Consider the following 16,495-nt stretch of genomic DNA (forward strand, 5'->3'; position numbering starts at 1 on the left):
CATTGTAACCGTTAACCTCCACCAGCAAAAGCTATTTCTGATGGAGTCTATGCCGGAACTATATAGATACTGACGCCCCGCGTTTCCGGTGCCGAGGAGGCGGTCCGCGACCGCACCAACTGGCGGTCGCGGACTGATGATGCAGAGCGCCGCGTGCTCCCCCCCACGTGTGCTGCTGCCGCTCTCTAGGTAGTGGCGAAGCAGCGGCAGCCGCTTTCACTGGAGACGCAGTTGGTGGCAGTTCCGGCGCCAGGACCTCAGCGGCTCGGGGGTTCTTAGCGCGAAGCAAGGAGCGCCTGTGGCCCCCCGGGGCGGAGGACCCGTGATCATGGAGCACCTCTTGCTGGAGGTGGCGGCCGCGCCGTTGCGGTTAATCGCTGCCAAGAATGAGAAGAGCCGCAGCGAGCTGGGCAGGTTCTTGGTCAAGCAGGTAAGAGAAGGAGCGGGAGGGAAAGAGTTGGGCCGTCCCCTCACCGCCTGGCGCGTGCCCCATGACCCTGCGCGAAGACGCAGGGGACCGGAGATCCGTGTCTTGTCACTCTGGCCCCCTCCCCAAGGCTGGCCAGTGGCGGAGGCGTCCGCGCGCATTTGAGGAGCCTGGAAGGAGCCTTTTGTTTTTCTGTGGGAGAGTCTCCCGTTCTCTCTACCGATTTATTTCCTTGCAGCACCCTGGCTGCGTGCGCCAAACATGACCTTCAGAGAAAAACGTGTTTTTTTGTGTTTCTTTTTTTGGTAGTTGAGGTTGCGTGTTTGCTCTTGTGACATTTGTATTATTTAAGCTTGCCGACAAGTCCAGCCACCTCTGTTAGCTTGGGTGGATATTTCCTTTCTGCCTTGTTCTGACTTTCCTGCCCACTGACAAGTATTGATTGTATTCCTGCTGGGAGTAAGACACAGTGTGGCACTTTGCGGATACAGATAAATTCGTTATGGTCTCAGACCCCCAAGGTATTTCGTGTCTATTTTTGGAGACTTTCATAAACACAGAATACAACTGATGGGCCAAGCGAGACAGCGAGGGCATAATTCGTATGCCACAGGAATTATGAATTAGTTTTCTGGAAAATGGGTGCTCTGGCCTTTTAAGAGCCTTCTCTCGTTGACCTCCCGCTATCTGAGTTGAGGATCCTTATCACGCATTTTTTCACCTGGCGTTTTAACTTTCTATTTTATGCTTCCCCACCACACCTGTGAGCTTCAGAGTGGGGGGGGGAAATTTTTTTTTTTCTTTCCTAACTCCTGTATCTAGAAGATAGACATCCTATTGCTAAGGAAGCAACAGCAGTTTTTCGGGTCTGGAGAGGCCTGGAGCTAATAGAGAGACATGTCTGTTTGATGACAAATTGAACGTGTGTGGCAAAGGGGAGGGAGGAGTGGAAGATATTCCTGGGGTTATCTGGCCTGTGATTTCCCCCAAGGAAGGGATCGTTAACATTAAGGGAGAGGTCTGGAAAGAAAACTGACTTTTGATGGGCTGGACTAATGAAAAAATCAATTTATATGAGCTGAAGTTGTGGTGACAGGCTCTTGAACTATGTATTATGGCTAGAAGTATTCTTCTGTAAGTGGGTTTGCATTTAAAGCAGAGGTTCTGAAGCTGGGGATCATGGACCACTGACAGCAGGAGGTTTGTTTATGGTTCTTCACAGTAATTGGATGGAAAATTAGTGCTTATGTATTGGAAGTAAAATGAGGAAATGGTTCATAGCCTTTAAAAAAAAAAAGAGAATCTGAGATTTTGAAGCATGGGAACCACTCAGGTGGATTCTGAGACTGTATATAGTAATGTTGAGGGACTTTAAAGCTACTAGAAAGTTCAATTGAATTAAGATTCCGGCCACCTGTGCTTTCCATTTGTCTCTCCTCTGTCTCAGATTCTATCCAATCTGAATAATGTCTTTCAGGTTTGCTCCTTTTTATTTTCAGTAGTGATTTCAAGCTTTTCACACAGAGAAGAGTTGATTGTGTTGTCATCCTGTTTTTCTCCTATTTGGGGAAACTGATTTTTACTGGAAAGCAAAGACCTTTTTTTTCCACCACTGAACCTCATGATTTTAGTTCCCCCTGCCAGAAATTGAACGTGGGCCCTGGACAGTAGAAGCATGGAGTCCTAACCACTAGACCACCAGGGAACTCCCAGCAAAGATTTTGAAACCTTACTTCTCGTGGAGTTTGGGATCAGAAATAAATTTTTAGGATGTGCTTCCTTTGTTCTTCATCTCAGCTGGTGACACCCCCGTCTCTCTGTCCAGTCCCTTGTTACAGAAAACTGAGTGTTCTCAACTCTTTTCGCTCCTTTTCCGTCACATATAGCCAAGTCCTCCTGATTTTCCTTCCTTGGTATTGAATCTTTATTCAGTTGTGTCTTTCTCTTCATCCTTACAACTACTAGCATCCTACAGTTCTGACTCTTAATTCCAACACGGGGGTTTTCTTTCTAGCACTACTGAGCAATTCTCAGATACCAGCTGGTGTCCTACAATTTAACTCAATTCTGATGCTGTTTACCTTTGGAAAGAGTCAGGTCCTTCAGAGTAAAGGCTTAACCCTAAAAGACTTCTCCCACCCTCGTCTGCTCTTCTGACCAGCTGGCCTATAAATTGGGGGTTCCAAGAAATTTCTTTCTTGGATTTAATTAATTTACTAGTTCAGTTCAGTTCAGTTCAGTCGCTCAGTCGTGTCCAACTCTTTGCAACCCCATGAATCGCAGCACACCAGGCCTCCCTGTCCATCACCATCTCCCGGAGTTCACTCAGACACACGTCCATCGAGTCCGTGATGCCACCCAGCCATCTAATCCTGGGTTGTCCCCTTCTCCTCCTGCCCCCAATCTCTCCCAGCATCAGAGTCTTTTCCAGTGAGTCAACTCTTCACATGAGGTGGCCAAAGTACTGGAGCTTCAGCTTTAGCATCATTCCTTCCAAAGAAATCCTAGGGTTGATCTCCTTCAGAATGGACTGGCTGGATCTCCTTGCAGTCCAAGGGACCCTCAAGACTCTTCTCCAACACCACAGTTCAAACGCATCAGTTCTTCGGTTCTCAGCTTTCTTCACAGTCCAACTCTCACATCCATACATGACCACCGGAAAAACCATAGCCTTGACTAGACGGACCTTAGTCGGCAAAGTAATGTCTCTGCTTTTGAATATACTATCAGCTCACAAAACTTGGAGAAATATTTCACTTTTCAGGACAGCCATCCCTGAAGCTCTCCGAACCACATTCTATGGGGTTTTTATGAACACTTCCTTCACAGGCACAATACTAAATCTCTGGCCATTGGTGATTCAGCTCTTAATCTCTAGCCCCTCTGCCCTCCTCGGAGGTCAAGACATGGGGATGAAAGTTCTAATCCTCTAATCAAGTGATTGGCTCCCAGCTTAGCCTCTTTCCAAAATTCACTGCGTTACTGTAGTATATTTCTCTCATCACAGGAAATTCCCAGAGTTTTAGGTACTTGGACAGGTGTGGGGTTTTGAAGACTAAGTATGTTTTTTTTTTTTCTCTTGTACTATAAATCACAGAATCACATCTTATGTCCTTGATCACTGTCTATGTTGAGGAAGAGCAGAGTGCTTGAGAGCATGTGTGGGTAGTGGGACTGAAGGATGGGTGCAGATCAGATTCCTTTTTTGGTTTTGTGTTTTGGCAATGCATGTGGCATGGGGATCTTAGTTCCCCTACCAGGGAGTGAACCCACTCCCTTTTCAGTGAAAGCACAAACTCTTGACCACTGGACCATCAGGGAAGTCCTCTTCTCTTTCCTTATTGTTGTTTACTCACTAAGTTGTGTCCGACCCTTTTGCGACCCCATGGATGATCGTAGCCCACCAGACTCCTCTGTCCATGGGATTTCCCAAGCAAGAATACTGGAGTGTGTTACCATTGTTTTGGGGGCCTTGCTCAACTCTCCTAAGTCTTAGTTTCTTGATACGAATTACCTGTGATAGTTGCTAAATAGTTACAGAGTAGTTAAAAGCAGAGATTCTGGAACCTGTGATGTGATTCCTGGTTCTGCTATCAGCTTTATGACCTTATCCCTTTTTAAAAATTTTCAGTTTGCTTTTCTGTAAAATAGGGATAGTGTTACCTACTTCATGGGTTGCTATGAGAGTTAGGTGCCTAGGGTACAGTAAGTGTTGTCTATAAAAGTGGTTGCTGTTGTTATTGCTATAAATAAGATTGTAAAATCTAGATGATGCGTTTGAGGAGCTTACCACAGTGCCTGGCCCGTAGAAAGTAATCAATACCTGTGAGCTAGAATTAGAACTTTTTAAGACAGCTTTGAGAGATAATTCATATGCCATATAATTCATCCATTTAAGTGTATCATTCAGTGGCTTTTGCTCTGTTCACAGGTATGTGCAACTGACACCACAGTCCATTTTTGAACATTTCTATTACTTCAAAAAGAAGCCCCTATTCCTTTTAGCTATTATCTCCCATCCTGTTCTGGACACTTAATATAAATTATCATTAATAAGACAAATCTGAATTTATCACTATTCTGTCTAAAAGCTCTCCATTATCTCCAGAATCAAAATCTAAACTCTCTAAGATAGCATATGATTTTTTTTTAAATTTTTAAAAGAAACTTGATTTTCTGTTAGTCTTATTTCCATTTTCTTTTTTGAAGTGTGTTTTTTCCCCCCCTGCCTGGTGACTCTCAGCTGAGGGAATTTTACTCTCTGTGGCAAATCTAGAGACGTTTTAAAAATTTTCACAACGTGTAATGGGGATATTATTGGCATGTAGAGTGTAGAGAAGGCAATGGCACCCCACTCCAGTACTCTTGCCTGGAAAATCCCATGGACGGAGGAGCCTGGAGGGCTGCAGTCCATGGGGTCGCTGAGGGTTGGACACGACTGAGTGACTTCACTTTCACTTTTCACTTTCATGCATTGTAGAAGGAAATGGCAACCCACTCCAGTGTTCTTGCCTGGAGAATTCCAGGGATGGGGGAGCCTGGTGGGCTGTCGTCTATGGGGTCACACACAGTCGGACACAACTGAAGCGACTTAGCAGCAGCAGCAGCAGAGTGTAGAGGCCAGGGATGCTGCTAAACATCTTTTAATACACAGGGTAGCCTTCACAGCAAGGAACATATCCAGCCCTGAATGTCAGTGTTTCAGAATTAAGAAAGAAACCTAAATATGCATGGATCTAATGATAAAATACATGAATCAGAAAGTGATAGAAAAGGAAAAATAGACAATCACAGTTATAATTGGAGAATTTTAATACTTTAACCTCAGTACTTGATAGTACAAATACAGAAAATTAGTAAGGATACAGAAGACCTGAGCACTACCAACAAACCTGACCTGATTGGCATTATAGGATACTGTGCCCAGTAATTCCAGAATATATGCTCTGCACATCTGAAACATTTACCAAGATGGATCATAAGCTGGGCCATTAAACAAATCTCAAGAAATTTAGAAGAATTGAAATCATAAAAGGCATATTCAGTTATCTCAATGAGATGAAATTAGTGGGGGAAACCCTCAAAATAATGCTGGGAAAAATCCCTCAGTTCAATTCAGTCCAGTCGCTCAGTCATGTCCAACTCTTTGCCTGACCCCATGGACTGCAGCATGGAAGGCTTCCCTCTTCATCACCAACTCCCAGAGTTTGCTCAAACTCATGTCCATCGAGTCGGTGATTCCGATCCTCTGTCGTCCCCTTCTCCCCCTACCTTCAATCTTTCCCAGCATCAGGGTCTTTTCTAGTGAGTCAGTTCGTTGCATCAGGTGGCCAAAGTGTTGGAGTTTCAGCTTCAGCCTCAGTCCTTCCATGAGTATTCAGGACTGATTTCCTTTAGGATGGACTGGTTGGATCTCCTTGCAATCCAAGGGACTCTCAAGAGTCTTGTCCAACATCACAGTTCAAAAGCATCAATTCTTCAGCACTCAGCTTTCTTTATAATCCAACTCTCACATCCATACATGGCTACTGGAAGAACCATAGCTTTGACTAGATGGACCTTTGTTGGCAAAGTAATATCTCTGCTTTTGAATATGCTATCTAGGTTGGTCATAGCTTTTCTTCCAAGGAGCAAGCATCTTTTAATTTCATGGCTGCAGTCACCATCTGCAGTGATTTTGGAGCCCCCAAAATAAAGTCTCTCACTGTTTCCATTGTTTCCTATCTATTTGCCATTAAGTGATGGGACTGGATGCCATGATCTTAATTTTCTGAATGTTGAGTTTTAAGCCAGCTTTTTCACTCTTCTCTTTCACTTTCATCAAGAGGCTCTTTTGTTCTTTGCTTTCTGCCATAAGTGTGGAGTCATCTGCATATCTGAGGTTATTGATATTTCTCCTGGCAGTCTTGATTCCAGCTTGTGCTTCATCCAGCCTGACATTTTGAATGATGTACTCTGCATATAAGTTAAATAATATGTTAAATAAGGAAAAATCCCTAAATGTTAGAAATTAAGTAAGAAAATTTAAAGAAACTTATGATCAGAGAAGAAATCTCTGGGCGAATCAAAAATTTTGAACTGTATTATATTTAAACAATTTGTGGATTGTAGCTACAATTAGAAGGAAATTCATAACGTGAAATATATGAATAAAAGAAAACCATGGTTTGAAATTAATTATATTTCTTAAGCTTCCACCTTGTGAAATACTAAAAAAAGAGGAAATTACATCCAAAATAAATAGAGGGAAGAAAATAATAAAGCTAACAGCGGGAATGAATGAAATAGGAAATGGATAAACTGTATAGGAAACCATTGAAACCCGAAGTTGATTCTTTGAAAAGATTGACCAAGAATAAAAGTGAAAAATCCAAATTATTAGGAATGGAAGAAGGCCACCATTACAGATTTTAAAAAGAATACAAAGATAAGTGACTAATATGAAAAATGTTATGCCAATATATTAGACAATTTAGATGATAAGGACTTTGGAGGAATGCCAATTAACAAAGCTCATTCAGGAGAAAAACAAAGTACAAACAGAACAGAACTTCCTCGAGCTGATATAGAGGATCTACAGAAGCCATCATGGTTAATACAGGAACAACTGTATTTAAAAATGGGTAAAAGATTGAACAAATTACATCACAGAAGATAAATGAGTGGCTGTTAAGACACTTTATACCGTATACCACTTCACCTCCACTAGAATGGCTAAAATTAAGCCTGATAGTACTGTGTATTTGTGAATTTATATAGCAGCTGAAGCACTCAGACATTGCTGGTGGGGATGTGAAATGTTACAGATACTTTGGAAAACAACTTCTGTTAAACATTTGTCTGACTCTTTGTGACCCTGTGGACTGTAGCCCACCAGGCTCCTCTGATCACAAAGTTCTCCAGGCAAGAATAGTGGAGTGGGTTGCCTTTACTTTCTCCAAGGGATCTTCCTGACCCAGGGATTGAACCCAGGTCTCCTTCTTTGCAGGTACTTTCTTTACTGTTTGAGCCACCAGAGAAGCCCAAGAAATTTCTTAAATTTTTTTTAAAATTAAAAATCAATATTTAGACAATTCCCTGGTGTTTCAGTGGTTAGGACTCTGTGTTTTCATTGCTGAGGGCCAAGGTTCAATCCCTGATTGGGGACTAAGATCCTCCTTGCCACATGGCATGGCCAGAAAATAAAAGTCACGAAAATATGTCCATAAGTCTTTTGTACATGAATGTTCATGGTAGGTTTATTGAGGATAGGTACAAACAGTGCAAATATCTATCAGCATGCGAATGGATAAACAAGTTGTGGTACATTCATACAGTAAAAAACTAGTAAGAAATAAAATTAATACTACATACAAGAACAGCTTTGGAACTTTGGAAAAAGTTACAGTATTTTTGAATATGGTATTTAGGTTGTGTTCCAGCTGTACTCTTATAGATAACCATGTAGTATCAAACTCTTTAGGCTGTAAATTCATAGCATTGGGCTTGGTGGGTCAGAGGGTATGCCCCTCAGGTAATTTAAACCCACTGTCACATTGCCTGGCAAGGGTTGTGCAGAACTGCTTACACACTAGCAATATGAGACATTTTTCATACTTTTCAGTTTTCCTTTTTATGTTCATGGGCATTCTGGTCCCAAACACTAGAACTCTGTGGTTTATTTCATCTTGTGTATCAAAGTGTGCCTGTCTGCTTTAGACCTGTCTTGTTTATTAATTAAAGTCTGATGTCTTCATGGGGATATATCTTCATTCATTTCCAGGAATTGATTTCTTATATCTATTCTTTCCTCAAGAGAGTTGGCAGTTTTGCATACTAACTGTACTTTTTCCTCATTTAACTATTGTTTTCCTTCCAGCAAAGGAGTTGGGGGAAGCACTGGATTCCCTGGAAACTATTATGACTCTGCAACAGATCTGTTGTGACTCTGCAACTGATTCTTTTTCAAGGAAGCTGAAGCTGTCAAGCATTTTACCTGGAATCCTGATGTCAGTCCTTTTACCTCAAACCCCAGTGGGCTGAAACTTATTTGTTACAGCCTTTACATTTGATTGGGGCTTTCCTTGTGGCTCAGCTAGTAAAGCGTCCACCTGCAATGTGGGAGATGTGGGTTCGATCCCTGAGTGAGGAAGATCTCTTGGAGAAGGGAAAGGCTACCCACTTCAGTATTCTGGCCTGGAGAATTCCATGGACTGTATAGTCCGTGGGATGGCAAAGAGTCAGACACAACTGAGTGACTTTCAGTTTACATTTGATTCACTAGTCCTGTTGCAAAGAAACCCCACTGTGTTTTGTAAAATAAACTCAGTTATGAAGTCTGGAAATTGAATATAAGCTAGGACTCTGTTCTGTAGCAGTCACAGATGAATTTGTTTTGCCTTTCTCAGGTGTGGACACCTCAAGATCGCCAGTGTATCTTGAATACCTTAGCACAGTTACTTCTGGATAAGGACTGTACTGTGCTGATTGGCCGCCAGCTGCGCCCTCTCCTTTTGGATTTGTTGGAAAGGAATGCTGAAGCCATTAAAGCCGGAGGCCAGGTCAACCATGATTTACACGAACGGCTCTGTGTGTCGATGAGCAAACTCATTGGTAACCATCCTGACGTCCTCCCGTGAGTAATGGTTTTATTCTTCATGTTTCTCCTTGAGATGGTAGACCCTACACTCTGTTGGAAGTAAGGAGGAGTCTGAGCTGAGATGAGGAGGGAAAATACAGAAAGGGGAGAAAGGAGTGTTTTATAAAAATAGTCACAGAAGAAGCCATTTATCCAGCTCAATTCGGTGACCATTTACTAGGTTTGAAGTCTTGGTCATCAAGATAGGTCTGGAGAATATGACCAGGATATCTCCCCTACCCTCAAGGATTCTGTCATCTGGCAAGAAAGGCATATAAGATGGATTTAAATGAGTTTTAGCTGAGGCACTTAGAGTATCCACTTCAGATGTGTGAGATTCTTGCTGGAGCAGCTATAGGGGGTGGGTTACAAGATCTCTCATGTCTCTTCCCACTTTCTATAAATCTGTTCACATCCAAAGTGTGATAAGAAGTTGTGTTAGAACTGGATTCTAATGCATTTCTCATTTCACTTCCTGTCTGTCCAGCTTGGGCTGGTTCACCCTTCCTTAGGCAATCTGCAGATCTCTTGTTCCCTTGGGGTCATCCCAGTGAGCCAGACTTAGTGTGGACACCCAGTGGGCAGAGCGTCTCACAGCCCAGAACTCCTCACTCGAGCCATCTTCCTTCTTCAGCTTCCAACTAGCTGGTTCTATAGACACGTGCCACTGCACCTGGTTCTCTCAAATTGATAGGTTTGTGTGGAATAGTCACAAGAGGCAGCTAAGTGAGTGTGAGTGAAAGTCGCTCAGTTGTGTCTGACTCTTTGCAATTCCATGGATAGTCCTTGGGATTTTCCAGGCCAGAACACTGGAGTGGGTAGCCATTTCCTTCTCCAGGGGATCTTCCTAACCCAGGTCTCCCATGTTGCAGGCAGGTTCTTTATCAACTGAGTCACAAGGGAAGCCCGAATCAGCCATATACATGCATATATCCATTCTCTTCCGGACTCCATTCCCATATAGATCATTACAGAATATCAAAGACTTCCCTGTGCTGTAAAGTACGTTTTTATTATCTGTTTTATATATAGTATTATATATACGTCAATATCAGTCTCCCAATTTATCCCCCTCAACCTCCTTTCCCCCTTGGTAATGATGTTTGTTCTCTATATCTGTGATGGAAATTCTGTTTTATAAATAGGTTCGTTAGTACCATTTTTTTTTTTTTAGATTCTACATATAAGCAATATCATGTGACATTGTTTTTCTCATATCTGACTTCACTCAGTAGAGCATCCCTTCTTATTAGTCTGCATCAACATAATACGTTTCTTGCAAGTATGGCTTTCCTGCAAGTATAATCTCTAGTCTGATCCTTTGATGAGGGAATAAGAAATGAAAATTTTAGGGAACCGTAATTTGTGTGAGCTTTTCTGAAAGAGGAGGAAAAAATGGGCCTAGTTGTTTGAGGAGACTAAAACATACAGAGCAGGTCACCATCATACGTGGTGTCAGGAACCTGTTCTCTGGGTTGATTGAGGATCCAGATTGTGGCCTCACTGGCTGCTTTCATCACTTAGGTATACTTAACTGTGGTACTGTTTCACAAGATGTGCTGACTGTTCTCTGCTTACCTGGTAGGATTGACCTATGAGTAACTGAACTCCCACTTCTCTTAAGCCTTAGTGGTAGAGTGTTTTCAGATTGTGTTTGAGAATCACTAAAATGATAGAGTAGCTACATCTGGTTTCCCATCAGCTTCAATTTTATGTTCTTATTAAATGAATGTGAGGCACCACTACTTTTTCTTTTCATTTGGCCAAGGCAATAGGTTTTATTTATGCTCCCACCTTGTTCCAAAAATTATATAATGTGCCTGTGTTAGAGTAACTTCAGTTCAGTTCAGTCGCTCAGTCATGTCCGACTCTTTGCGACCCTGTGAATCACAGCACGCCAGGCCTCCCTGTCCATCACCAACCCCCGGAGTTACTCACGTCCATCGAGTCAGTGATGCCATCCAGCCATCCCATCCTCTGTCGTCCCCTTCTCCTCCTGCCCCCAAATCCCTCCCAGCATCAGAGTCTTTTCCAATGAGTCAACTCTTCACATGAGGTGGCCAAAATACTGGAGTTTTAGCTTCAGCATCATTCCTTCCAAAGAAATCCCAGAGCTGATCTCCTTCAGAATGGACTGGTTGGATCTCCTTGCAGTCCAAGGGACCCTCAAGACTCCTCTCCAACACCACAGAGTAACTTAAAGATAAGCAAAAAAAGAAAAACAAAAGCACCATGTGTAAATGTGTGTGAATGATGAGTCACAAAGGACCTACAATGAACTATAGGTCGTGATGTGGAATGGGGTTTTGATTTTTAGTTTTTAAAAATGTAGCTGATTAGTTTCACTTGTGCTCTAAATTTCCTCTGGAGGAAATTACCTAATGTATTAGGATTATACCTAATATATCTAGATAGGATGCAGTCATTCATTCAGTAGATAAATACAGGAGTCCTCCCTTTGAGCTCTGGGTCACATGGTGGGGGTGAGCAAGTCACACATTATGAGTTTCTGTACTTGGAAACAGCAGGATGCAATATGTTAATAGAGGTGTGAGCCAAATACTTAAGGGGAGCAAGAAGTCATTAAATTAAGAAAAATAAGTGTGTTATCCTCTTGGAAATAGCGTTTCCTACTGTCAAATTGTGGAGGAAGAGTAAGGAGGGAAGAATGAAGAGATGAGAGATGGGATGGGGATGAAAATCTATGAGAGAGACCAGAGGGGAGGAACCCAGTCAGGCTTCCTCTTATTGTAATGACATTCATTTTCCAGTTCACACCTCTTTCTGAGGCCAGAGTGCCTACCTATTTGGAGTTTCCATCAGGTATCTCAGTAGTAACAAGGTCTTTCTTTTTATTCCCTTGCTTATGCATTACTGGTCCCTCCTCCCCCTCAGCTTTATTGAGATATAATTGACATAAAACATGTTTGTGTAAGTTGAAGGTGTACACTGTGGAGATTTGAGATACATATTGCAAGATATTTACTACAGTAACAGTTAATACAGCCATTACCTCACATAATTACCATTTTGTGTTGTTATTCATTACCGTTTCTGCATCATCAGTCCTTCAGTGCATGTTTTACTCTTTGGCAGATTCTTTGTTAGGACTGTGAGAACACTCTTGGTCTGTTGATGCTTTCTCTATTCTGATATACTAGTTTTGGTTTCAAAGTTCTAATTTTAGAAAATCTTTTTTAGTCCTGTTCCTAACTTGGTTCTGTGTTCCCAGATTTCTTCAGCTGTAACTTTGTAAATGGTTTCAGATGGTTAAGGTACTACATTGTTGTTGTTTAGTCACTTAATTGTGTTTGACTCTTTTGCGACCCCAGGCTCCTCTTTCCATAGGATTTTCCCCGATAGAATACTGGAGGGGGTTACCATTTCCTTCTCCAGGAGATCTTTCTGATTCAGAAATCAAACCTGTGTGTCCTGCGTTGACAGGTGTATTCTTTACCGCTGAGCCACCAGGGAAGCCCCCAATGTACACATTATGTGTTGGTATTTTTTTCCCCTTTAGTGTTCTCTCAGGAGTGTAACCTTATTTTTAAGTTCTGATTGTACCTTACTCATATTTTGCATCTTTTAGTCCTTTGCTTTTTGTTTTAGTTTGCTCTCTCCCTTTCTTGTTTCTCCCCACTCCCTGGTTCTTGCAAGTCCTTTCAGCCATGGCTTGCAAATCTTGTGAAAGCTGCCTTTCTTTAGTGATGAAGAACAACCACTCGTAAATAACTTGCCCTAAGTCCCCTTACTAGAAAGTGGCAGAGCTGGAATTCAGTCCTAGGTTTAGCTGCCTCCAGAGACCATGCTCTTTTTTCCTACTTTGTGGTGTTGCCCATCCTCATTCATGTATTTGTTGGCTGATTTATACAGAACTTGATCTGAACAGCATGTTAGAGCTAATGATTATATTTATATTCCCAGGAGGAAAAGAATATAGCATTCCTCCTTTATCTGTGGTTTCATTATCAGTGGTTTCATTTCCCATGGTTTCAGTTGCCTGAAGTCAACCATATCCAAAAAAATTAAGTGAAAAATTCTAGAGACAGTTCATAGGTTGCAAGTTGCATGCTGTTCTGAGTAGTGTGATGGAATCTTATAGTGTCTTGCTTAGAGCATGAAGCATCTCTTTCTCTAGCATATCCATGCTTTTTTTTTGCTGCCTACCCACTTGTCACTTAGTAGCCACCTGGGCTGTGGTGTTGAAGTGCTTGTGTTCAAGTAACCTTTATTTTACTTAATAATGGCCCCAAAGCAGGAGAGTAGTGATACTGACAATTTGGATATCCTATGGCTGATTTACAAATTAAACTTTATCATAAGTATGTGTGTATAGGAAAAAGTATGTACGGAGTTCAGTACTGTCCATGGTTACAGATATCCACCAGGGGTCTTGGATCACATCCCCCATGGATAAAGGGGATTACTATAATCACCCAAGTTGATTTGGGTTGCACTAGGTTAATTTCTTGGCTTCAGTTTCTCATTTGCTGTCAGTTTGTCCTGCACATGTGACTCCACATCAGTGCTCTGTCTTTGATTGGAAAGAGCAGTATGGGTGGGCCTGGTAATGGTCTTTTGTGAACAGTAGCAGATAGAATGCTGTGGGAGAGCATGTTTCCTGTGTACAGTGCTGTCTACATATGGACAGTCATGCTGAAATCAGGCGTGCGTAGAACTGAAGGAGGAACCAAAAGTAGTTACGCTTTTCTACACCTCTGCTTCAAAACTGTGTTCAGGAGTGCTGGAAAGGCAACACATACTTCGTTTTAAATTTCCTTTCTCCCTCTGAGAATTCTGGTAGCATTCTTCTGAGAAAGAGAATATGATCTTTTGATTACAGAAGCACTATATTCAAGTAACACTCAATATAAAATTGTAAAAAACAATTAAACTTTATTGTAAGTATGTATGTATAGGAAAAAACAGTGTGTACAGAGTTCAGTACTATCCGTGGTTACAGATATCCACCAGGGGCCTTGGATCACATCCCCCATGGATAAGGTCCTCTCCACCCTGAAATTCTCTTCAGAGATAATTTGGTATTTTTTCTCCCAAATCCCTTTTCTTTTTCTTATAGTTACACCCATCTGAGAGTGTGCACATCGATTTTTGTATGCATATATTTTAAAAATTGCTTAATTGAGATGTAGTTTATATACCACAAAAGTGTACAATTCATTGGGTTTTTATATATTTGCAGATAGATGCAACCATTACCACAGTAAATTTTAGAACATTTGTGCACATATTTTTAAAATACAATTTTAATATAACTAAAAAACATTTGGTTACATACTAATTCTAATAAAAATACATACTATAATTTTTAACCTGAATCTTGTTTTTAAATTTAGTCACATATGGCTATCTTTGCCTCAGTAAATAAAACTGTTTAAAAAGTTGTATAGTATTTTATCACTTCTTATCCCTTTGTTGGGCAAATAGGTTGTTTTCTGAATTTTTGATGTATTAACATCCTTGAGCATGAAAATTTTTGGATCTGCTGTGGGAATTAGGAGTGTGGATTTTGGAACTGAATGGTGGTATTTTAGTAATAATGTATGTTTATATAGGCTTTAGGATGTTAAAGTAAGTAGGTAAGCATTATCCTTTTGATCTTTGTACTGTGACCTATTCAGGCTCTGTTAGTTCCATTTCAGATCTTCAGAGGGGTTAGCTGAGTGAACTTAGTTGTTCTAAATGTCAGGGCCAGAACTGAACTCCAGGTCTTCCCCCTAGATGCATGAGTGTGATGAGTTGCCCAAGTATGTGACTCATCTAAGGTTGGATATTTAACAGGAATGGTGTTCCTTGTTGCATTTTAGACCTTACGACTCTTAGTCTTATCCTTGGAAAGAGATCATTCTCCATATTCTCGAATTTTCTCTAGGGAAGAATCTGATTTTGTTATTCTCTGGCTAAGTGTGCTTTATTGGTCCATCCATCATTGGTTAGATCAGAATTTTAGAGCACTCTCTAAAAATTAAGGATCTCTAGAGAAAAGGGTACTGTAGTCAACTAAGTTCAGCAGGGAATGTCAACCAGGCCTCTTTTTGCATGCTTCCAGTGGACCAGTCTCTTCCTCGCTTGCCGCACAGGCTTATGGCCGTTGCCAGTCCACTCTGCTCACGTCCCCTTATCCTCAGAGGCCTCGTGGATCAGGTTCATGCCTTGGCTACTGCTTATCTGCCTACTTGTTTGCTGCTGCTTGTTGGTTCCACATGTGCTTCTGACAGCAGCCCACCTTCCCCCTCCCCTGCAGGCCCCCCCAACACCACTGCCCCTTCACACACTCCTGCCATGTCTCCCTTCCCAGCCACAACTGAATCTTTATTTTCTGGCCATACAGTGTGGGATGCAGGATCTTAGTTCCCTGACCAGTGATGAAACCCATGCCCCCTGCCGTGGAAGCGCAGAGTCCGATCTGCAGGAAATTCCCTCACAGTATTCCTTGTAACCTGTTTTATTTTTGTGGCATCCATAATGTCCCCTCTTTCATTTCTGACTGCTGTTTTTTTGTGTGTGAGTTTTTCTTGTTTGTGAGATCTTAGTTCCCGAACCAAGGATGGAACCTATGCCCCCTGCATTGGGAGCATGGAGTCTTAACCACTGGACCTCCAGAGAAGTCCCCTGATTGTTGTTTTTTGAATCTTTTATCACTTTTCTTGATCTGTTCAAAAACCAGTTGTTAGTTTTGTTGATTATTTCTCCCTGTTGCTTTTCTAGTTTCTGTCTCTACTTTTAGTCTTTATTACTTCCTTTCTTTTGTTAGCTTTTGGTTTATTCTTTTTTTTTTTCTTTTTTAGTTATTTGAGGTATAAAGTTAGGTTGTTAGCTTGAGATCTTTTTAAGTATACATGTTTGTAGCTATAAACTTTGCTCTCAGCATTGCTTTTGTTGTATACCATAGGTTTTGGTGTGTTGTATTTTTCTTTTCATTTGTTTCAAGGTCCTCTCTAATTTTCCTTGTAACTTATTTGATCCATCAGTTGTTTAAGAGTGTGTTTAATTTCCATGTATTTGAGTTTTTTCCAGTTTTCTTTCTGCTGTCGCTTTCTAGTTTCATTCCATTGTAATTTGTATAATTATAGAAAAGGTATTGTGTGTCATTTCAGTAATTTAAAGTCTTTTGAGAGTTGTTTTGTGTCCTTACATGTGCTCTATTCTGGAGAATGTTCCATGTGCATGTGAGAAGAATATATATTCTTCTGTTGTTGGGTAGAGTATTCTGTACCTGCCTGTTAGATCCCTTCGCTCTGTAGTGTTATTCAAGTTCTCTGTTTCCTTATTGATTTTCTTTCTTATTATTCCATATATTTAAAGCCTGTTTGACTGATATCAATATAGTCATTCCTGCTCCCTTTGGGTTACCATTTGCATAGATTTTTTTCTTCCTTCATCTCCTCACTTTGAGCCTATGTGTCGCCTTAGATCCAGAGTGGGTTTCT

At 41.4% G+C, this 16,495-nt stretch overlaps 1 protein-coding gene across 1 annotated transcript in view; it reads left to right on the top strand.

The window, feature by feature from the left end:
* The first annotated feature begins 328 nt into the window (after positions 1–328).
* MDN1 (midasin AAA ATPase 1) overlaps positions 329–16,495 on the top strand; it is a 145,385-nt gene continuing 129,218 nt past the window's right edge. The window contains exons 1-2 of the mRNA XM_068984913.1: positions 329–430; positions 8,815–9,041. Coding sequence (XP_068841014.1) covers positions 329–430; positions 8,815–9,041 — 329 coding nt within the window. The remainder of the gene's footprint in view (positions 431–8,814; positions 9,042–16,495) is intronic.

This window comes from Capricornis sumatraensis, chromosome 13 (genome assembly GCF_032405125.1).
Source record: "Capricornis sumatraensis isolate serow.1 chromosome 13, serow.2, whole genome shotgun sequence".
Classification (NCBI taxonomy): domain Eukaryota; kingdom Metazoa; phylum Chordata; class Mammalia; order Artiodactyla; family Bovidae; genus Capricornis; species Capricornis sumatraensis.